Consider the following 25,176-nt stretch of genomic DNA (forward strand, 5'->3'; position numbering starts at 1 on the left):
TCCTTTTTTTTCTTTAATGCCCATTCTGAACCGGTCGCTACAGGCCTGCTAGCGCATTGTTAATTTACTGAACTTTCTTAACAAAACTTTTAGGAGCCTATTTAAAACGTTTTTTAAAAAATTTTATGAAAAAAATTTTTTTTGGTTTACTTTTTATAATTATTAAATTTTCTAGTTTATTTAATAAAAGTTGATATTTTGTTACAATTTTGTTTCCTTTCTATGGATTGTTTTTTTTTTTCTAAGTAGATAAGTTTAGCTTTTTGCCACGAATTATAGAAATGCTTTATAAGTTAAAAGATGCGAGCCACTGTGGTCAGTCAGTCTAAAAAAATTACTTAAAACATGGGTGAACAAGACAACAAGGTGTGCGAGCGCACGCGCTTCCCGGTAAGGCTTGATATATATATGGGCAATTCCACAATTACTTATGGGACATTTTGATTTTTTTAATGTAACATTTTTAGATGTTTATATATTTATGAATCTTCCCATATGTTTATATATTTATGTTATTATGTCACATATGTTTATATATTTATGAATCTTCCCAAAAACATTTATTTGTTTTCCTGTATATTTAAATTTTGTTCAATTATTATAAGTTTAAGAATTATAGTTGATTATATGCTGTGTTACTTACGGGACGCAAAAAAACATTGCATTAAACTTGTTGTTTTCAGTTGAATATTTCAAGCCAAATATTTAACCTACATAAACTGGCTTCTTAAATTAAATTAATTAGTTATTATTCTGCATAAAATTATTCAAAAGATTGTTTGAGCTATTTCTGTATATATCTTAAATCAAATTAGTTATCGTTACTTACGGGGACAATTCTACGCTTTTATCAAAATGTAGTTTAGCTACCATTTATATAGAAAGTATGACGCATGACTTTAATTTGAAATTTAAAAATTAAAAAAATAACACAAATAACATTATTAATCAAAATTTTTATTTTTCAAACAAATGGCAACCCATATATATATATATATATATATATATATATATATATATATATATATATATATATATATATATATATATAATATATATATATATATATATATATATATATATATATATATATATATAGAACTTGAAAAATAATAAGTTGTTTTATGAAATGATACTATAAAATTTATGTTAATGATACATTAAATGAAGTTTTTACTAATGTATTTTCAAATACAAATTTATAGAATTTCTATTGTAGAGTTTTTTTTTTTTCAACAGGTGGTTTAACTCTGATCCTGCTTGTGTTAAAAATAAAAGTCTCATTTTAGTTGTCACCATTTTGATGAATTAATGTTTAATGATTCTATTAAATTATTGAATAAAAAAACGCAAACGAGCAATAAGCAATTCAATTATTGAATAAAAAAAATGCAATCACGCAATTGATAGTTTTAAGTTTATTTTAAAATAATTCATTCATTGAAATGAAATTGCAAATGGCAGGAAAAGCTATGAGAAAAATTTTGAATATGATAAGAATATCATCATACACCTTCTTATACATTATTCTTATGATATTATTAAAGATATTAAAGATTGAATCTTTTTTAACATCTTTAATATTCAATCTTTAAAACCGTGGAGAAAAATGATTGCATATTTTATCTGCTTATTAAAATCATTTTAAAAACTGGCAACGCTGATTAGTTAATTTAATGCTATTAACTCTCCCGCGCATTAACTATTTAAATTAAAAAGTCAAGACTAAGAATTCAATCATTTTATGAAACACTATAGGGGTGTACCAAATTGGAAATTTTGAATTTTGGTCGGAACTGGTTTTGCCGGAATTGTTAAAAAAATTCCGGCCGGAACAATGATTTATTTATGTAATTTTTAACCTCAAGATTAAAAGTGAAAGCCTGTACCTTAGCGTTGTAACTACCTTATATATATTTATAACCTATAATATATATAACCTATTTCATTAATTTCATTCTTGTTTTATTTCAAGCTATTATGTTGTTTTTATTTGTTTCTTATAATTTTATTTAATGAAAGTTTTAACCTGCCTCTGAGAATAGTTTCATGTTAAATGTTACTTAAATTTGAAATAATTAAAAAGTATAGGATGCCTAATACAGTAAATTTTTCAATTTTAACCTAAATGGAAAAATAGAAAACAAAGAAATAATTTTAAAAAACGAACGCATCACTTCAGCAGTTTCTTTTCCAGAAAATTATGCGCTCTGTATATATATTTATATATATTATACTTGATAATGAGGGATATCTCCCTTAATTCAAAGCGCATTTTCAAAAGAAATCACGCTTAAACATGATTACTTTCTTTAATAGCGTTACTTTTAAGTTAAATAACTAAGTATGCAAGTCAGTGTTAAACAGGAAGATGTGTGATCTAACGTCATTATATGACCAGACAAATCACATTTTGCTTTGGCGATTTGACCGGGGAATATTTTTCATTCAGCGCATTTTTGAAAAACATTTCAAAAATGCGCTGAATGAAAAATATTCTAAATTATACCTCAGGTGAAATAAATTACATCGAAACTTCTTAACAAATGTTTTTATATTCGCAAAACGCTTTTAAATAAAGTAACAATTTACTGATTGGTTTTTTTTTAAAGTACAATTGAGAATTGTATATAATTTTTTAATTTAATATATAAATTATTTAAGTATGCATTTTTTATAAGTATTATTAAAAAAAAAAAAAAACCTGGTTTTTATAAACAAGGACTTTCTAAGACAACGAAAGTATTTTTAACGAATTTTAATATAAGAATCATTAAAGGTGATACATTAAAAAAAAATTTCTAATGAATTTTTATATTAAGTATTAATAAACTGTCCTTTTTATTTTTATAAAACTATGTGTTTTTTATGTTAAATGGAATAATCTGTAATGTAAATCTTATGTAATATGTTAAAAATCTTTTGTAACAAATTAAAAAAGTTAGTACAAATGTTAATACAAAGAATGAAATGGTTTTTTAATGCGTAATTATTTATTAGTTTACATTTACATGAAAACTGATATTTTTAGATTAGTAAAAAAAGCATATAATTGGTCATATAATTGTGTGCGATCGCATGTCTTCCTGTGAAAACACTGCAACTAAAGAAAGTAGTTATGTTTTAGCATAGTTTTTACATGCGTTTACAAAAGCATCCAAAATTTTAGTTAAAATGAATGCATTTGCAATTACTTTTTAAGAAACCATGCTAAATCATTGCTTTCTTCAAAAGCATGCTTTTTTTAAAATTACAAACAAACATTACTTCACTTTAACATGAAGAAATGTTTGTTTGCATGCTATTAACATTTTTAAAAGTTTTAAAAAGATTTTTTAAGTTTTGCTGAAACATATTTAATTTAATAGAATATATAGAACTATGTTCATTATAGTTTTCATTTTTTATTGCGCGTTTAACAACACCAATAATATGATATTTTTATTAATAAATACCTTATATTATAATTATAATAATTTATTAAATACTTAATATTATATTATTATTTTTAAAGGTTTGAAAAAAAAAGTATCATAACAACTTTTATTTTTAGTTCTCTTTTATTTTATTCTCGTGAAAAATTGTTTCAAATTAATAAAAAATTGATAAAATTCAATAAGCATCTTTTATACATTTAATAACTTATTAACTAGAATAAAGTTATTTGAAAATAAAACTCCCTTATAATTTAATAAAAAGTTATTTGAATAAAAAAAAATTAAAACAATTAAAAATAAAACTGACCTATTTGACATATACCTCTTAAATTAGACATTCATCAATAAATGTCATCGTTTATTAAAAAAAAAAAAACAATTTGTTGCACCCTGCATTGTATTTGTTAAGAATTTTGTATTTTTTAACAAGGTTTACCTATATTTCTTTGTTGCCTAGTAGGACAATGATTTTTTGATTTAATTTACACAGTCTGTGTCACATGTCTTAAGAAAAGGTTAAATATAAACTCCGGCATTTAGGCCTGAAATATTGTAATTCTGGTCAGAACCAGAATGACCTTAAAGTCGCAAATTCCCGCCGGAATTCTGGTACATCTCTACACTACTATAAAAATTACTGTTACATAAAACAAGACTTTTACTAAATGTATATGTATTTAAATATGTATATTATTTTAAGGTTATAGAAAAAAAAGGGCAAACGCGCAATTTGTATTTATAAATTTCTTTATAATTTATTCATTCATTGCAATTTGCGGCAAAAATTTACAACAAAATAAAAGAATTAAAGAAAAAAAAGGAATGACTAATTACAGTTGAAAGGAAAATGTTCTTAGTTAAATACAGCAGTTATTATATATTATTATATTATAAGATAATATATTATTAAAATATTAATAATATATTATTAAAGTATATTTTAATATAAAAGTGTTTGATCTTATTACCACTCCCAAGGATAAGGAAACTAATTGCAAAGAACTTTTCTTCTAATTCAACTCTTAAACCTAATGGCCATACTCATTCTGCCCTTAAAGTTAAACATGTTAACCTATTGTTAGACATCCAAATACTTCAGCTTCCATTGCTGTTCTAGACAACATCCTGTTATAGTCTTTCAAAAGTGTTCTCCAGAACTCTTTTCAATTCTCTCTAAACTATTTTAAGGGTGCTTGACTAAATCTTGTTTTCCTGCCTGCTGGAAAATGGCATTTGTGGCTCCAATTCCTAAAAACTCTGAAGAATTCTCTGATCCCTCTAACTATCGTCCGATCAGTCTTTTCTTTATTATTAATAAGGTCTTTGAGTCAACAAATTTTCAACATCTGATCTTGAGTCTAATAACATACTCTCTATTTGAAATATCGAAATAATTAAAAGTTTTCAGCTACAGAGGAAAAACTTGTCAATTGTTTTAATATGACAGAAAGGAACAACATGTAAAAAAAAAAAAAAATTAATCTAAGCAAAATAATCTAGCAGGCATGTGAATATTTATTTAGACAATATTAGTTTTATAAGTTACATTTGTTTAGGTATTGGAAATAAGTTACTTTTGTTTAGGTATTGGAAATAAGTTACATTTGTTTAGGTATTAGAGATAAGTTAAATTTGTTTCGGGAAATACAGTAACAATCAACAATCAAATATTACTTCAGAAACTTTAGTTTAAACTAACTTAGCTTGACTCTTAAAAATTTAATTGTCTGGTTTCTAAATAATGAACGCAGTGTTCATTAGAAGCATGTAGGTTTAAAATAAGCTAGTCTATACAAAAAATATATTTTTTATATTTAACCATGTAGTGCTTAGGTTTAACTTGAATGATTTAAAATTTTAGCTCAACTTTTGCTGGTAAAAAAGTTAACTGTTGGGCTTTTTTGTGCAATATTTTAAAGTTTTTATTTTATTTTTCACTGACTTTTTAAAAATAAAAAGCGATTGTTATTTGCAAAACTGTAAATATATATTCAAGAAATAAAACAAAAATCTTTTTTATTCATTTAGCTGTAGGTAAAAGATGATTGTATCAAATGTTGAGAAAATAAACAAATATTTTTATATTTAAAAAAACCGAAAACTGAAAATAAACATTCAATAATATTATTACACATTCATATCCAAAATATTATTATTAAAAATTATTAAAAAATCATTACATACTACACATTCCAAAAAAATTGTCGATAAATATGAAAAGTAAGTAAAAAAATTATGTTACACAAATGTGTTAAGCATTTTTTATTTATCACAAGGCCTGTATTGTGCATTAGGTTGAAGCAGAGAGGCAAGGGTTATTGCTCTTGACATATTAAAAGCTTTCGATAAAGTTTGGCATGCTGGTCTTTTTCATAAGCTTGTTTTATATTTGAATAAGAAGTTTTTCTTGTTGTCAGATTTTATAGCAATTTTTATATACTTAATCTAAAAATCCTGGAAAAATACTTACTAGAATTTTTTAATCATGGGTTTTTTTTGTAAACTTTTGCAATTTTTTTTTTTTTTTCGGTGATATATTTATGTCTAAAAGGCACTCTCAGTCTTGGGGAGGTAAATAACATTTAAAAGTTTCTATTATTGGGGTTGTTAGATCCTTTAGGTCTTATTTCTATAAATTTTTCAAACTTTAATTTCTGATCCACTTATATCATGTAACTTGAATGTTGTATTAAAATAAAAAGTATTTTTGCCTATTTAGAATTTTATCTGCTTTTGAGATGTAGTGCTATGTAGTATTCAGAAGATATTAAATTTTTATATCATTTTTGCTAGTAGAGGTTGTGAATGCAAACTTTAACTGTGAAATCATCAATTTCTTTATCAATTTCAGTAGCCATACTAAGCCCGTAAAGTTTGTTATATTTACATAATAAGTATTGCGATACCATAACATAGTTGATCAAAATTCATCATGATTGAAAGAGATAAATGTGCAAATTTATGGAAATTTCTTGCTCCAGTAACAGTTGTCTCCATCAAATATCTATCAATAAGTTTGCTTTGTGCTAGCTCCATTTTTTTAAAAATGTTTTTACACATTTCAGAGAAAAAAGTTGATTTTTGACAAAATTCAAACACCGCATATAAATGACTGTTCGATGAAAGGAACACTGCTCCTTGCTCCAATGGTAACTCTAAATTTTGTCTTGTAATACAAAAGTGTAATTCTTTGCAAAATCTTGCAGGACTATTGCCTTATCAAGAGTAATTTTTTCTTTAAGATGCATAATTGTTTGATTATAATTTTGTAATAAATAGATGAGAAGTAATTTTATGAAACTTTTCACACAGAAACTCCATAAATTTATTTGATCGAAGCTTTATTGTTAATAAGTCAGTTCTATCAGTCCACTGTTTGTCTACTGTTTGTCCACTGTTTGAAATCAATTGTTCCTATAATATATAAATAACTGTTCATGTTAATCATTTTTTATCACTTCATATTGTTATTCTGGATCATTGATTTATACTTTAGTATTAGGCCTAACACCTCTTCTTTTATTAGAGTGAAGAGTTTTAAGAGAGAAAAAAAAAAGGAAACTTAAAGAATTAGTCAAATTGTGATCCATTTTAATGGAACAAAAGTTTTCAATAAGTTTATTTTTCATCGTTGGATTCATTAATTACCAATTTTTTACCAATTTTCAGTCATTTTCTACAGCTAGAACCTAAACTATACATAAGAAATCACCACTTATTTTTAGAAACTATATATAATTGAATTAATTTTTTTCAACTTTTTTTATTTTAATTTTTTTTTTAGGTGCTGCATACTGCCAGTTTTTAGACATGCTCTTTGAAAGTAAGTTTAAATTTCATTTTTATTTTTATACTTTACAACAAATATTACTATAAATATTTCAAAAACAATGGAGTTTTATTGATATAATATAATATAATTTTTTATTGATGTATTATATCTATTTCACTTGATCATGAGTTGAACTATAATAGTAGATATAGTATACTCCATCTACTATTATAGCTCAATTCATTGGCTAAGTGTTAACATTAACTAAAGGTTACTTACTTTTAAGCAGCCTTTTTTTTAGTATATATTTTTTTCTGTTTATAGTATTATTTATTAGAAAAATTAGGAAACCATTAAATAAACTAGTAAACTAATAGGAAATTAATTTAAATTAGGAAAGATTGCTTAGTTTAAGTACTACCTTTGTTGTAATGTCCAAGTTTTTTTTGTCCTCAGATTAATTAAAATGTTCAAATTAGGTAAAACTTTGACTTAATAGGTCGACAATAAAAACACCTGTAGAATGAGAACCATTACATACAATTGACTAAAATTGGTTTTGACTAAAATCCCAGAGTTTGGTTCCATACCAAACTCTGGAGTTTATTCAAATTGGTTTAATGGTTAAGGAATGGCAATTTTAGTTTATATTTTGAAATAAAAAGAAAAATTCTTTTAAATAGTTTTTTTTTAGTTAAAATTATAAATTAGTTTAATAAAGTATAAATTAAAAGTATACATGATTATTCTTATAACAATTTTTTGAATTAGAATTATTACTTATGAAAGAATTTATAAATCTTTTACAATTAAATTTTGTGTTTAAAGATAAAAAGTACTTTACTATTTTTTAAAAAACAACATAGAAAAGCAATATTTTTTTAAATTAAAATTTCATTTTGTTGAAAGTCTCTAGTTGCATCATAATCTGAAATGCTTGTATAAACGCTTTTTTATAACCACTGGTAAATACAACCAGTTCATGCTAAGAAAGAACATATTTCAATATATTTACTTATTCTATTATTTTTTAATAATTTAATAATTAATAATTTTTTTAAATAATTTTTTCACACAAAAAAACAAAAACAAATGTAGATTCTTACCAAATTTTATTTTAGTATATTTTCACATCCAAAACAAAAATGATAAGACAAAAGTTCAAAGAGCTTTATTAAAATTATTGATTGCTCTATATCATTCTTTATTGTACTTCTATTATTATCTACTAGCTTCATTTTTTTTCTCTTTTTCTTTGAAAATTAAAGTCATTAAATATAAAGTTTTTGAAAATAGAGGTGAAATAACTCCATGTAAGATAGCAACAAAGTATCTGAAATGATTTTTTTAGTTAAACTTTGAATGAATGAATTTTGATGCATTTAGTTTTTGTTAGCTAACTCAAATTTTAGGGAACAAATTTTTATGACTGAAACGAGCATTGATTTTGTTTAAATTATTTAATTGATTGTATAGTACATCATTAAATAAAAGTAAAAAAGGAAGCAAAAAAAGTTTGAACAATTATAACTTAATTAAATAAGTTTTTTAATTAAAAATGTAAAATTAAAAATTTATCATTCACTGAAGTGATAAGTTTCTTTCTTTTCTTTTTTTTTCTCACTATTAAGTATAATTATGAGTTATTAACATAATTTTGTTTAGAAAATTTGACCACAAAGATTTAATTTTAATGAGTTTCTCATACCCTTTCTAGATATTTCCAGAATTCCAAATATTTCTTAAAATTTTATTTTCCAAATATCGAAATAGTTTTCTGGAAATACAAATTGAAATTTTTTTTTGTAACTTTCTCATCAAAAATTAAAACAATAAAAGAATCATTCATCAATTACTCATCGTTTAATATAGTGTTGAGTATTGATGAATGATTCCTTTACTGATTCCCATGCTAGGTTAACATCTATTTTTTTATTTGTATGTGCGTATTATTAACTATTTTGACTAGTTTACCTAAAAAACTAGTATAATTTAATTTAATATTTTTTTATATAAATTAAATTTATTTCTGATCATCAATACAGACTTCGATCTTCTTTTTCTACTGCTGATTTAATGGTAATAATCTATAGGTTTTATTGATAGATGATCAAGATGGAGAGGTTAAGGCTATTGCTCTTGACATTTCTAAAGCCTTTGATAAAGTTTGGCATGCTGGTCTTCTCCATAAGCTCTCTTTTTATGGTGCATCAGGTAACATCTTTAAGACTATTGAATCCTTCCTTTCCAATCACAGTATAAAAGTTCTCCTTGATGGACAGCACTCTTTTTCATTTTCTGTAACTTTAGGGGTTCCTCAAGTTTCTTTCTTCGGCTCTATACTTTTTTTAATTTACATTTACGGTCTCCCAGAAATTCTCACATCTAAAGTGGCATTGTTCGCTGATGACACTACCATTTATTCTTGTTTTCATAACAAACCAACACTCTTTGATTGGTTGGAGTGTGCGTTTGAGCTTGAAAAAGATCTCAATCAGTCATCTACCTTAGGGTGGAGCTTATTTTAGCGAGAAAAATTTTTTTTTTTAATTTTGATGGTCCTACCCTTATAAGTTGTTCCTTTTAAGTAGAAAACACTCCCATAAAAATTTCAGCAAAAAATATTTATATTTAGGGGTAGCTCAAGTGCTCCAAGGTTTAGAAAGTTTGACAGATTAAGAATAAATTAACAATTATTTTTCATTTCTTGTTACATCACAGTAATCATTAAATGTTATAATTTTTGACAATCATTGATTAAACACAAACAAATTTAATAAGTTTATTAATTTCACAAACTGTATATTTGAGATAACACTTCACGTCTTACGAGTATTGTGTAAAATACGCAGTTATTGTCATGTTATGCAATATAAAATTTTTGATTAAAAATGAACTTTACAATTAATAAACAATAACTCTTGAGTTTAAATGTTCTACTCTTTTGCTGGCTTCTTTGCCAAAGTTTGCTTTCGGCTGTCTGGGTAGGCTCAATGATGTTCTTCCACAACTTGTAGCAGAAACTGGAGCTGGGATTCATTGCGAGTAATAAGTCCACTATACTCCTGGATTAGTGCAACTCCTTGTTCTGCACGATCGTTTAACACTTTCAACAATTTTACCATCTCTGTTGCTTGTTTGAAATCGTCACGTTCATTCCATAATTCAGGATCAACATTTAGAAATCCATCTGGTAATTCCATCATTGAAAAGAATTTCATACATTTGGCAGTTTCAAAATCTTCCAAATTTTTATTTTTTAATACATCCATTGGAACACAAAGCCTTTTGGTGTGATCTTGTTCCAAATCTTCGTTCTGCATGGTACTCGCCATAAGTCGATTTGTGGTTGAACTGACCTGATCATCAAAGAATGCTAAACCCACAAGTTCAGGCAACAAATACCATAAATGATTGGATAGCTTGATTGATGTAGCTTTTGCAATTACTGGATGGATGGTCGAGTACTTTAGCAAAGATTTCATCAACATCAAATCACTGTATGGAGCATTTGCAGCTAGTGGGGCTGTGATCCATATTTTCAGGTAGTCATGATCCGTAAATACACAAACATCATATAATCCCAGTTGTTCTGTCAGTGTTAATTTGAATTGATGTCTGAACATCCAGATTTTCAAACTGTAAATCACCTTCGACATCCAATGTGCATGATGCATGGCTCCGGAGATCATCAACCGAATTCCTCTTTCAGGTACAGCACCGAGAAAGATAATGACGAGTTCCAAAAACTCCCTGTAGTGATCTCTATGTTGACTTTGCTGAAGATTCTTGTTACAAAGTTTGATTGAGCTCTCTCGAATATCTTCCACTAAATCAGCTACATCACTTGTCATTCCAGTTTCATATCTGTTGGTATCCATTAATCCCCATTTCTCTTGAGATCTCTTAAAGAAAAGAACCTTTGGAGCAGATGTTGACCCCATGCATACTTGGAATACGGCATCAATGATGAGTTCCATAATATGATGTTGGCATGCAAAGTACAGAAGCTCCTTGCCAAGCTTTTGCTCCAGAAGAACACATGCACCAGCAATTCTGCCTGTGTTGGAACTTGTTGTATCAAAACACATTGCTCGGATGCTATTGGTTATATTCCAATCTTCAATTGCCCCAAAGATGGTAGAAGCTTGAGTCTCCCCAGTGCCAGATAACAGCTTGGCAACAGTTAAAAGTTGAGAAACACCTTTGTCAGGAACCAATACAGGCAGACAATCCACCTTTTCTTTGCCAGTCAAATGAGGAATGAGTTTGCTGTCCCAATGTACAACCAAAGGAATTTGAACGCAAAACTCTGCTTTTAAACTTGCTGACCTCTGGGCTCGATGCTCCTGCCTTTGTCAATGTATTGAATCTCGATTTACGGCAAGATTGTCAATATTTTGACCCAAACTTCTAGCTGTTTCAGCAATAACAAATACAGTTTTGTGATGAGATAATTTGGTTCTGTCTATAGCAGCTGCCATACCTAGTGTAACAACAGATTTTGTGCTCCTCGTGTAACAACAGATTTTGTGCCCCTATATTCTTGTCATATCTGGAGTGGATCTTCAAATGATACCCATTCTTTTAGACAAGATGCCAAAACGCATTGTAAAAATAGTTGGACCTGCTCTTGCAGCCAACCTTCAATCATTGTCACATCGTAATGTTGGTTTTTTTTCTCTTTTCTATAAATACTATAATATGCGCTGCTCTAAAGAGCTAGCTTCTCTTGTGCCGTCTACTAAAATTCATTCTCGTGTTACTTGTCATTCAATTAAGTCTCATCCTTTTACTGTGATTGTTTCTAAGTGCTCCAAAAATTCTTATTTGTCTAGTTTTTTTCCTCAAACATCAGTTCTTTGGAATTCGCTTCCTTCTTGTTCTTCTGATTTATATAATTTGTAATCTTTTAAGTTGTCCGTTTATCATTATCTTGCTTTATGAACTTCTCTTCCAGTAACTTCCCACTCTAACATCTTTTCTCTTCCAGTAACTTCCCACTCTAACAGTGGTTGCTTGCAGTTTTGCAAGCTTTAAGTTTTGTCTGCTAAAACTTAAACCCTCAGTCAATGTATGTACACTACACTGTGCCTATCCCTATTTAAGTCAGTCAATGTATGACACTTCACTGTGACTACGGCTATATCAGTTGAATAACAGTTATAGAGTATTAAGTGACCGGGGTTGATATTTGACCGGGGTCGGGTTTGTTAAAATATAGGGGCTGGTTTTTTTATTCAAAATTCATGTTATATTTTGTATATATATGCATATATATACATCATTATGATCAACATAATTATCATAATCATCATTATTCATTAATCATGATCATCATCATCATGATCATCATCATGATCATCAGGCTTTAACCTTCCTCTTTTATACTGTTTCTCTAATATAAACAATCTAGAGCATTTTTTTTTCTTGACTAAAGCTCATTCATACAATATGTAAAGCACTCTCTTCAAGTTTTCTTACTTCTACCACTACCATTTTCTACTAAAGCTGACCTCTCCACATTCTGATACGTAAATTACTTTAATCTTTTTTAACAAACGTTGTTCAATACAATGCCTTTTCAAATCTGTCTAAGATTATCCCTTCTTTTTTTGTCTCGCTTGAGTCACCCCACAAATCCATCTGATCATCTTTTTTTTCGGAGAATCAAATCAAATACTAATCCATATAAATACTAATCAGTATCTAAATAAATAACAAACATGTATGTTAATATCCATAATATGTATGCATAAAGTGCATCTTAGAAGCTTTTATTCCTTCTAGATTAAAAGTTTGGAAGCTTTTATTACTTCTTTTCAATTTTAAGTCAAGCCTTATTCTACTCTACATTTTTCACCATTTTGAGCAGTTGCTTAATTAAACATTGATCTTTTTCTTTTTTTTTATCTTTTTTACAAGAACTTCTCTCTTAGGAACAAATATCCTTTTATTATTGCAAAATGCAAATGTAAAAAAATCCTGACTGATGTTAAGCTCTGTTATACTTAGTTTACTAAATCTTGTATCTTATCTCAGATATTAGGTTCTAGAGACTTTTGGTAAGTCTTCAATAGTGTGGTTAACTAAAGTAAGTCTAATATTTAATCTCTAATTCATAGGTCTGATCTTTTTTCTTCTCCCCTGAATAAAGTATAGTTATTTGCAAAGAAATCTTACTCTAATTTGACTCTGGAATATAATGACCATACCCTTCCTGACAGTTTAACAGATTAACCCATTGTTAAACATCCAAAACACTCTGGCTTCCAATGCTTAAGTTAATTCTCAATTAAACACTTCTGCAGTTTGTGCTGCAGAATAGATTTCCATCATAGTCTTAAAAAAGTGTTCTCCAGAACTCTCTTCAATTATTGCTAAACTTTTAAAAAGTGCTAAATAAGTGGTTCAAATTTTTTAAACCCTAGAAAACACTTTGACCTCTCTAACTATCCTACAATTAGTCTTTAATCTGTTATTAGTTTTTTTTATATAAAGGTTTTGAGGTTATTAAATTATTTCTTTCTAACTACAGTAGTAAAGTTATTTTTGAAGGCCTACGCTCTTCTTTATTTCAAGTTACTTTTAGGGTACCACAAGGTTCTATCTTCACTCCTGTATTGTTTCTTATCTACATCATGAAATCTAAAGTGGCACTATTTGCTGACAACCTAACTTAATACTCTTAACAAAAAGTCTTCTCTTTTTGATTGCTTAGGACAATCTGATCTCTCTTCTGTAACAGTCTAAGGCTTGCAGTGGCTTGTGGATTTTAAGTCTGGATTTAAAATCCATAATTTTTGTTAGGCAACAAAACTCATTTATTTAGCGCAAAAATTTTTTGCAGTATTGTTGGCATTCCTATATTGACAAATAACAACTCAGTTACTCTCAGACAAAGTCTAAAAGTACATTGTAAATGTAATTAGACTTGCTTTATCTGCCAAGTTAGAGCCACTCTCCTATTGTTGTAAGGTTGCATTTCTTTTGTTTTTCTACAAATACAATCATGGTCAATGCTCAAATGAGCTATCCTCTCTATAACGATAAACCTTTTTATTCAACAAGTTGCATCCTTTTGCTGTATCCATCCCTTCATGCTATAAAAGCTTTTATTAATCCAGTTTTTTTCCTTGAACATCAAAAAAACCTTAATCTTAATCTTCATGTTTTCCTTTTTTATACAACTTACAACTTTTTAAGTCTTCAGTTATACGTTTTAGTATTTTAGTTTATTCTCTATTTCAAAGTAACTCATAACTTAAAAGTGGTTGCTTGCAATCTTGTTGAAAGTAAATTAGAGTTTAAAAATATATAAATGTATGCCAGTATTTAATAAGTAGTAAATAAAAGCATAAAATTATAATATATTAAGTAAATAAATTTTTTTCTAGCCCCAGCTATCAACCCCTGCTAAATCCTATAAAAAATTTCCGAGGCCGGGTTTGCAAAATGTCTCATTTTTAGTTGGCACCGGGGCCCCGCTCACTTACTATTATAGTGTATGTGCATCGATGCACTTATTCTATGAAACTTTAAAAAATCAAAATAAATGATAAACATCACTATAAATGAACAACAATAATGATTAAAAAAAACATATAACTACTTACATTTTTACAAATATTTAAATTTAATTTTAAAAAATATTTTTTTCAGGATATTTTTTAAAAATATTTTCTGGATTATTTCCAGAAAAATTTTATTCATAAATTTTTTTTTCATATTTGACCTGCATAATCAATGAGTTTATTAAAAATCATTTAAGGTGGCTCATAGAAAAAATACTAAATTTACAAAAAAAATTCTAACTTTTTTTTAATATACCATTTGATTCAAAATTTATAATACTTTCAGAAAATATATACATTTTGCATAAAGTACTTACACAAAATATTACCTTACTTAAACTTTTTTATTGGTCAGTTTCATTTTTTTGCTAATAATTTCTATTTATTGGAAAACTTTGATCATGATTTTCATAACTTTTTAATTTTATTCTTTTTTTAACTTCAAAACATGATATCTCGAGATTAAGAAAAGCTTTTTGGCTGAAATTTTTAGTGTAAGTTCCTTAATCATTAAGATTTCAGATGTACTAAAATGATCAACTAAAAATAGTTTTATCAATTTTTATAACACAGCACCCGTTTTTTATTATGCATAATAATGTTATATATGTAGAAATGAATGAAAATAATGTAATGAAGCTATAACCAAAAAGTTTTTGAGTTTAAACCAAAATTAATCAATAAACATTGTTTTGAATTTTTTCAAATTTGCGTTTTTTACCTCTGAATTTGTTGAAAGTTGCCTAAAGTATAACTTATTTACAGTTTTTTTAATGAAATTTGAGTTTCTTATATCCTCAAAAATACAAAAAAATATATATGAACCGTTGCAATTTATTCTATTAAAAAATTTTTTTTTTCTATATGAGCCACCTTAAGATAAAATAACTCTTTTATAATTATGTTCCATTATTATGAAATGAAGCTTTGTAAAGTGATTCTAAAATTAAGTTGTGATTTAAAGTTGTGCTGTTTCTTTTTCTTTTTTCTTTCTGTTTACTTGGATAATTTTTTTAAAAAGAAGGATAATACCTGTACAAATGTAATTTGTACAGGTATTATCCTTCTTTTTAAAAAAACAAAAACTGCTGCAAGTGTCAGCAGTTTTTGTTTTTTCATGATGAGTGTTGTACAATAGTATCAAGTTTTATTTAAAGAATATATTTTTAGCAATATAGAAATAAGGTGGGCCAAAAATTATCTGTCACGTTGGCATTGCTTAATGCCAACTCTAATTCATAGGGTTGTAGTTAAATGTGTTTATAGTTTGTATAATGTAACTAGTTAAGTTTAAAGTGCTTAAGATTTTATTTTTAGATTGTATCCCAATTAAAAAAGTCAAGTTTCAAGCCAAGTTGGAACATGAGTATATTCAAAATTGGAAATTGCTTCAAACAGGTTTTAAAAAAGTTGGAGTTGATAAGGTTTCATATACATTTCAATTATAAAATTGTTTTACATTTATATTGTTTTAATGATTTTTATTATAATTAAATAGTTGTTTAATTACTTAAAATATATAATAAATAACTAAATTATTTTATTGTATAATTTTATTGTTGCATGAAGTTGTTTTATTTTACAATTGCATTGCTGCATGGAATTATTTCATTAGTAGCAACAAAAAAATTAGTTAAACAACAAAAGTTTTTGAATTTCTTTTCAATATAATTTCAATATCCTATCATAATATTTCTTAAATCTTCTAATGGTATTAGTTTTAGTGTTTTCTATTATTACACCACTATACTTCAAAAATGTTATAATATATTTTTTAGGTAAACAAGAAAATAATAAGTAATTCAATAAGTTACTTTAAACATTACTTAGATATGAGGATGATATCATTCCTATAATTCTTCTTAGGTTTTTATAACTTCTTAATGATCTTCTATGAGATCTATGATTTTGATGTTTTCTTCTACACTTTTGTAAGAGTGATAGGAATGTTTTCTGGATCACAAGCTGTACAAAAGAGTATATTGTAATTAAAAGTATGCCGTAATTGAAAGTATGGCCAATAGATTCACGAGTCAAATTGGAGGTAAACCTTGCAAAGAAGTTGGGTAAAATAATGGCGGATAAAAGTATGTGTATAACTAAAGATGGCAAAACATATTGCTAGGTGGATTTTCACACCTGGTCAACAATATTACTATGAGAGCAAAGATAAGTCTATCGATGATCAATTTAAATATAAGATAAGCCTATCGATGATCAATTTAAATAAATTCAATGAGCAAAATTTGCACCCAAATTCCTTGTGTGGCAAGCAATTTGTAGCTGAGGTATGCAATCCTCTTGTTTTGTCACTAAGAAGACCTTGAATGCTGAGCTCTACATCAAAGAATGCCTCCAAAAACAACCTTTGCCATTTATGAAAAAATAAAAATACAGATGTCTCTTTTGGCCCGATCTTGCTGCTTCTCACTATTCTAAAAACATTCTACAGTGGTGCAAAGATAATGTGAAAAGATGGGAATCCTCCAAACATCGTGAAGAGCGTGAGATTTTTATGCAACAGTTAAAAGAGTTCTTCATAAGTGAGCTGCAGTAACAAAAAATAAAAAGGGCTTCCAGAAAATGTGGATTAATGCCACCAATAAGGTAAAAAAAATAAAACCTGTGAAATGATAGCATCAACTTGCTACAAATTTGATTCCTTGCTAAGCAGCCCATCAAACCCCTTGAAATTAAGTTGAAACCCTGATTGATGTAAACATTTAATTAAAAAAAAATTTAAAATAAAAAGCATTTATGGTTATATGGTGTAGTATTTGCAGAGAAAAAATATGATAATCAGATGAATGTGTGGTAAGACTCTAACAAGAAAAAAAAGAAGTTAAAATCTTAGATTAGAAATAGTGAGTGTATCGAACAATGTTTGTTAGAGAAGGACAAGGTGGTTTGAGTATCAGCATAATGAGAGGTAGCAGCTTCAGGAGAACAAGCCTCAGTTAAGGAAAGAAGATGCTCAAGACTGTTTATTTAAAGAAACAGTATAAATGGGGGAGGCTAAAGCTTGATGATGATGAGGAGAATAATGATTATGATGATCAGGATGATTTTTATATATAAATATACATTTATATATATATATAAAATATAAAATGAGTTTCAAATAAAAATAGTATATTTTTAAGATGTATCAATGTTTTTGCAGCCCCAGTCACAAATCAGCCCTTGTATTTTTTTGCCTACTGTGTGTGTATATATATATTTAGGCATCTAAAGGTAGTTAGTGAAAAACAAATAACAATCTTTTTAACATGAAGTTTATTTAATATCTTGCTAATGGTTTTTTCCCTAAAGTATAAATATTTAGCTGTAATTAAGTGTGTGTGTGTGTGTATATATATATATATATATATATATATATATATATATATATATATATATATATATATATATATATATATATATATATTTGAAAATTCATATAAAATGATTAAAAAACAGTAGGTAATCAGGGTTCCCACTCCTCCTTAAAAACCTTAAATATCCTTTAAAAAAAAAAAAAATACAAAAAAGTCCTTAAATAACCTTAAAAAAAGTTAAAATTAGGCTGTACTCCTTAATTTCTCCTTACTTTCTTTTTTTTTTTTATCATCTACAAAATTTTATTAAAGCAAATGGATTATACTTATCTATAGAGAAGCATATAGTTACTTCTTTGATGAGTTAATATATACTTTAGTTTTTTATATATATATATTATATATATATATATATATATATATATATATATATATATATATATATATATATATATATATATATATATATATATATATATATATATATATATATATATATATATATATACACTTAATTACAGCTAAATATATATACTTTAGGAAAAAAACCATTAGCAAGATATTAAACAAACTTCATATTAAAAAGATTGTTATATGTTTTTCACTAATTATCTTTAGATGCCTAAATATAAAAGTAGTTTCCGGAATATTTGGTTAAATAATGATAGTTACACTTCTTGATTTCAGAAAGATAAAAATCCCAGCCTTGCAAGATGCAAAGTTTGTTTTAAGTCATTCTCACTACAAGGCATGGGTATAAAGGCTCTTGATGTACATGCAAGAGGAGCAAAGCACATATAGCAGTTGCCCAAAGAGGGTTATGTTGTTTTGTTCAAAGATACTTTGCAATCAGTACCACAGAAGCCTACCTCATTAAAGCGATGTATCATTTCAAATTTGCTTCAGAAGGAAGCAGTTTTGAAAGCAGAATTAATTTTGTGTTTAAATATTGTTCAATGCAAAAACTCTTTTAGATCAAGTGAGAATAAGTCTAGACAATTTGCTTTGATGTTTCCAGATAGCAAAATTGCCAGCAACTTTTTATGTGGTCAAACATAATCTGTCTATATTGTAACTCGTGGTCTTTCCCTGTTATTTAAAAAAAATTCTGATAAAAGATCTTAACCTGCTGAATAATTTTGTATGTCTTTTTGATGAGTCTTACAATAAAGTTATAAAGAAAGGTCAAATGAACTTACCTGTGCGCTATTGGAATGAAGAGAGGAATACTGTTTGTACAAGATATTGTACTTCAGATATTCTAAATATGTTTAAATCCTGCATGACTGGTTTAAATGTTGAAAAATGCTTCAGGTTTCTATGGATGGCTAATGTAAATAAACTGTTTTTGGAAATGCTCAACAAAGAACGTCATAACAATGAATTAAGTATACTCATTAATATTGCCTGTGGTTTACATACTATACATTGCTTGGTAGGTAATATTTGATCCAGATGCAATTTTATTGCTTTTTATGTAATGTATTTTGTTTTATTAAAAAAGTATAGAAATCAGGGATGCAGAGTCCCAAAAAGGACTCCGGATTTTAAAGTCACAAAACGATTACTTTTTCCTAGTTTTTGGTATCCAGGAGCTCTAAAATATAAAAAAGTTTATGGGCTACTAATAGGAAAAAAAAAAAGACTTTTAGGTTAGAGGAACAATTATTTTTTTAACCCGGAGTCCTTAGGTATAATGACGGCAGGGACTCCAGGACTCCAGGCTTAAAAACAATAAGTTCCAAGTCATTAAATCTCATGAATTTTTTTCTTATAGCAGATCATAAGTCAACAAATATGTTTAGAGCTTCTAGACACTAAAGACCTTAAAAAAATGGAGATATAAAGCCAGAGTCCTTTTGGGACTCCACATCCCTGATAGAATTATTCTGAGATATTCTTTTCATATTATTTTTTAAATTTTGAGAAAAAATCACAAAATGTTATTTTCAATCTTGCTATTTTTTTTCTTCTTCTTTTCAAACTGATAAACCAATAACTTCTTTTCTGCTGGTGACACTTGAAGAACTACTACGCAACTTTTATGCGAAGTTCATTCAATTAGATGTTTCTTTTAAATGACAAAACTACAACGACTTTGTTAAAAATAGATTTGTTTAATTGCGCAAACCGGCTTTCAACCAGCAAGATTGATGTTAGTTTTTCATTGAAGTATCTCCAGCAACTCAAGAGTAAGAGAAAAATTACTGATGTTCAAATTGACAAGTTCAAAAAGGAGATATGTGATTTTCTTGTCTTAATGTGTACTCATATTATTGAGAAAACCCCTTTGTCTTCACTGGTTGCTGGCTGTCTGGTGTGTATTTCCCCATCATTTATGGGTGAATATCACAGAAAAGTGTGATTATTTTTTTGACAAACTGTTGATGAAGCTTGTTACTTTCAAGAAAATTAGAGATTCTGTTGGTGATTTAGCTAAGAAAGAATATTCCAGGTTCTGTAAAAGTGTGGTCATTGATAACAAAGAAGTATTTTTGACTTTTGATAAGGATGAGGATTGTTTGGACTACTTTGCGTGGAAATACACTGATTCAAAGATGTATGCAAATCTACAGCACATTTTCAAAATTGTCCTTATTTTATCGCACGGACAAGCTCAAGTTGAATGTGGTTTTAGCAGCAACAAAAGTCTGACTGATGGCAATATGTCCCCAGACACTATAATCCCTTTATGTTCAATCCAAGATTACCTCACATTTCATGGGTTCATGGCTTATGAAGTTGAAATAGCAAAAGATTAATTAGATTACTGCAAACAAGCAAGAAAGAAGTATTTTGATGGTCAATGTTCAAAAGTCCTGTCTTTAGAAAAAACAGTAAAAATGGAAGCAAAAAGAAAAGTTATGGAAGATATTGAAATTGTCAATACTTAAATTTGACAGACATTATCTATAATAGAAAATTTAAAGAAGTCATCTGATGAAATTGGATTCCGTGCTGAAAAAAGAATAGCCTAAGGTTTATGCCTTGAATATAAATGTTTTTTTAGTTTATATCACTAAATGTAATGTAATTATTTAATGATTCCTTTTCTATTTAGATGACATTAAAGCTGATATATCATAATCTAATGCATTAAAAAGAGCTGCTTGCAAAAAACAAGAGTTACTAGAGAAGCTATATGTTAAAAAAAAGAAACTTGTTGGAATATATATATATATATATATATATATATATATATATATATATATATATATATATATATATATATATATATATATATATATTCATTTATAATAGTTTATCTATTTATATTTAAAATTTATTGAAAAAAGAAAGATTCTGTTTTTAATATAATTGTTTTTTTCTTAAGTCTCCTTACTTTTTCCTTCAAAAAATTGTTGCTCGCGACCGAATCTCCTTAAATATTAGGAAAATAGCTCCTTAAATCTCCTTAAAATCCTTAATTTTAGCCCAGTTTTAATAGTGGGAACTCTGTTAATTTTTGTTTTTAAGGGAAAAAAACTATCAATTATTTGAAAATAGCATTATATTGAAGGATTGTATTCAAAAATTGTCAAATATAAGTTCATATGCACTTATATTCATCAAATATTTTCTTGCAAAAAAAAATAATGACATAAATAAATAAAATTTCTAAATTTAGACAAAAAATTACTTTTCAATATTTAGTAGAGCCACCCTTTGCCAGAATTATTGCTTGCAGGCGTCGAGGCATTGATTTCACTAGAGATTTGGTTTCTTCTGGAGTTATTTTCTCCCATGCTTCAACTACGGCTGCTTTTAGATCATTTTTTCTTCTGTAAGATGGATCTCTAATTTTCCGGTCTAGAATGTACCACAAATGTTCAATCGGATCAAGGTCAGGTGACTGGGCAGGCCATTCCATCACATTAATATCATTCTTTCGAAAATATTCCTTTGTTGCTATGGCATAATGTTTTGGATCATTGTCTTGTTGAAAGACGAAGTTATTTTCGAATCTAAATTTATGAGCAGAGGGCTTCGAATTTTGCTTTAAAATGTCTATATACCAATCGAGTTCATTGTTGATTCAATGAAAGTCAATTTGCCAGCTCCTCGCCACGCCATTGATCCCCACACCATGACATTTTCACCACCATGTTTTACTGTCCCTCTCGTGCAACTCAATTTGTATGCGTCGTCTTGTTTTCACCAAACATTTTGCTGTCCATCTGATAAGATCAGGTTAAATTTGGATTCATCACTCCAAATTACTTTCTTCCAGTACTCAATAGTCTTGTCAACATACTTTTTTGCAAATAATAATCTTTGTTTCATATGTCTTAAAATCAAATAGGGTATTTTGCGACATACTCTAACATGAATTACTTGCTCTCGGATTCTATTTCCAATAGTTTGACCTGAAATCATGATTTTGTGGTCATTTTTAATTTTGTCTGCAATCTTTGAGCAGCTTCAAATCTGTTTTGCTTGACTTGTAAAATGTTTCTATCAATGGTAGCAGATGTTTTTGTTTTACGGCCTTTTCCTGCTATATTAGTTGTAGTCCCATTCAAATTATACTTTTTTTATAATGTTGCCGACTGTTCGAAAAGGGATTCCAGTCTGCTTATTAACTTCTCTATAGGTCTTACCATTATTTACCAAATCCACAACTAAGTTTCTTTGAGAAATCGTCCAATGTTGTTTTACAATGTGCATGTTGCTATAAATTAATCAATTTTATTCAATTAATCAAAACTCATGGGTTACATATATTTTTTATGTTACATATGTAAATATCTTATGTGTTTCATATGTAAATGTAATTTTAGACTTAAACTTACCAAAATTTTATTTTTTTTCCGCCAAAATTCAAAAAAATACAAAATAAAATTTTTGTGCCAATAATATTTTTGCTTCCAATAATACACCTGTGTGCTTTTAATGTTTTCAAAAACAATAATCTTTTGGTAAAATCATGCACAAGTACATATAAAAATCTTCATAAAAGAAGCACTCTTTGATGTAAATTTAAACTTTTTACAGTTTTTAAAAAACATGAGTAAATGGATAAGTTAAAAAGAAAAAACTTATAAAAAATTGCTTGTGCTATTTATTTTTTTGCCTACTGTATGTATGTGTATGTATATATATATATATATATATATATATATATATATATATATATATATATATATATATATATATATATATATATATATATATATATATATATTTATATATGTTGCATGCATCTATAACATTATTTGTAACTGCATAATTGTGTGTAGTTGTATCATGTTCAGTTTTAAGCTTTTAGTTTTTGCAATATTTAAATCTTTTTTATTTTATTTTTATCAGTATTTTAATGTAATGCTTTGTTTTATAGATCATTCCTGTGGATAAGTTAGTAAAAGGAAAGTTTCAAGATAATTTTGAGTTTTTGCAATGGTTCAAGAAATTTTTTGATGCAAATTACGGTGGTCAAGAGTATGATGCTTTAGCTGTTCGAGGAGGTGTAATGCCTAATCCAACTGGTGGTTCAACTGGAATTGCAGTTAAAAAACCAACTCAACCAACAGCAGCTGTTAACAAGCAGCCTCTTAGTAATAAACCAGTCGCTATTGCACAAAAGTTACCATCAGTTGCCACACAAAAAAAAGCTTCACCCGTTCCACAGAAATCTGCGTCAAACATTTCCAAACCAAACATCAAAGCTCCTGTTAACCAACATGAAATTGAGAATCTTACTATTGAAGTAATTAATTTTGTTTTTGTATTATTTAACTTTTTTTTATCTTTTTTTTTTGCTCTTTATAACTTGCGATTTTCTTACTTTCCTCTTTGTGTGGTTATTTATCTAATAAGCATGAACTTATTTTAACTACTTTTTTGTTTGTTGCTTTTTCTTAAACATTTCATAAACTGAGATTTTTTTTTAATAAAAATCAGTTCCGAAAGAGGAAAAAATTTCAAAAGAAAGGGATATATAAGGATTAAAAGAATAACATGTGTCATTTAATGTAAAACTTGTCAATAAGGAAAATGTAAAAAGTTTATTATCGATCATTTTTTAGTTACAGGATAAATTAGTAAGGTGTAAGTTGAAGCAATATTTCATTTTATGTTATTTACTAATTTTCCTTGTTCAAAAGCTTTGTTTCTTAATCGAGTTCTTTAATATTTTGCAATGTTTTTAATGTAATGCTCTCTGCGTTTTGATAATAAACTCTTCACATACATACCTACACGCGCGCGCGCCAAATTTAATATTTCAATCCAATATTTATTCTTTCTAGTCTTTTTTTCATAGTTAAGTGAACTTCGGACCAACGTGGAAGGTTTAGAAAAAGAACGAGATTTTTACTTTGGAAAGCTTAGGGATATTGAAGTAATATGTCAAGAACCGGAAAATGCCGGGTTGGAACTAAGCGAGCGAGTTTTACAAATTCTATACGCTACCGAAGTAAGTTGTTTTAAAAGATAAAAGTATATCGTATTTTTGTTTTACCAATTAATTTTTTTAACTTTGTTGATGTTTTCTGTTGTAGGAAGGATTCGCGCCTCCTGATGAACTCGAAAATGGAGAAGAAATTTCTGGAGAGGCTGATGAATATTAATATAATTTATTTTTTCATTGGTAAAATCACGCAGAATATTTTTGCTCCCGAAATGGTACAAAATATCACTAGTGATGTGCTGTAAATTTGTTTACGTTCTGTAATTTATTAAGGCGCTTAGCGCCTCGTGTCGGGCGCTTCTTGAGAAATAAAAGCGATTGCTTGAACGTCCGCACTTTGTCAGTTGCTATAAAATTGTGGGGTAAACTTTTATTGTCTTTTTGCTCTGAGTTTTGTTATACATAATGTAGTTAAACAATTTGTTAAATAAATTTTAGTTGATTATTTCTTTTCCTATTTTCGAATTCTCTCAGTCCCATAGCAATTTTCAAAAACCGTCTGTTTATGTTGTTTAGACATAATTTATTTCTTTTTAATGTATCATTTTTTTCATTACACTATATTAAAAATATTTTCTTTAATATGGTTTGTTACTTTAGGTAGATATTTACTACTAAAAACTAAATTAATAGTTTTGTTTTTTGAAGTGAAAATGTTTTTTAAAAT

At 27.4% G+C, this 25,176-nt stretch overlaps 1 protein-coding gene across 1 annotated transcript in view; it reads left to right on the forward strand.

Moving 5' to 3' along the window:
* The window catches only part of LOC100210673 (microtubule-associated protein RP/EB family member 1), a 29,855-nt gene extending 4,901 nt beyond the window's left edge, over nucleotides 1–24,954 (forward strand). The window contains exons 2-6 of the mRNA XM_065814159.1: nucleotides 7,222–7,260; nucleotides 16,101–16,207; nucleotides 23,439–23,807; nucleotides 24,363–24,515; nucleotides 24,601–24,954. Of these exons, the coding sequence (XP_065670231.1) occupies nucleotides 7,222–7,260; nucleotides 16,101–16,207; nucleotides 23,439–23,807; nucleotides 24,363–24,515; nucleotides 24,601–24,669 (737 nt within the window). The 3' untranslated portion in view covers nucleotides 24,670–24,954. The remainder of the gene's footprint in view (nucleotides 1–7,221; nucleotides 7,261–16,100; nucleotides 16,208–23,438; nucleotides 23,808–24,362; nucleotides 24,516–24,600) is intronic.
* The last annotated feature ends 222 nt before the right edge of the window (nucleotides 24,955–25,176 follow it).

Source organism: Hydra vulgaris, chromosome 12 (genome assembly GCF_038396675.1).
Source record: "Hydra vulgaris chromosome 12, alternate assembly HydraT2T_AEP".
In the NCBI taxonomy this organism is placed as follows: domain Eukaryota; kingdom Metazoa; phylum Cnidaria; class Hydrozoa; order Anthoathecata; family Hydridae; genus Hydra; species Hydra vulgaris.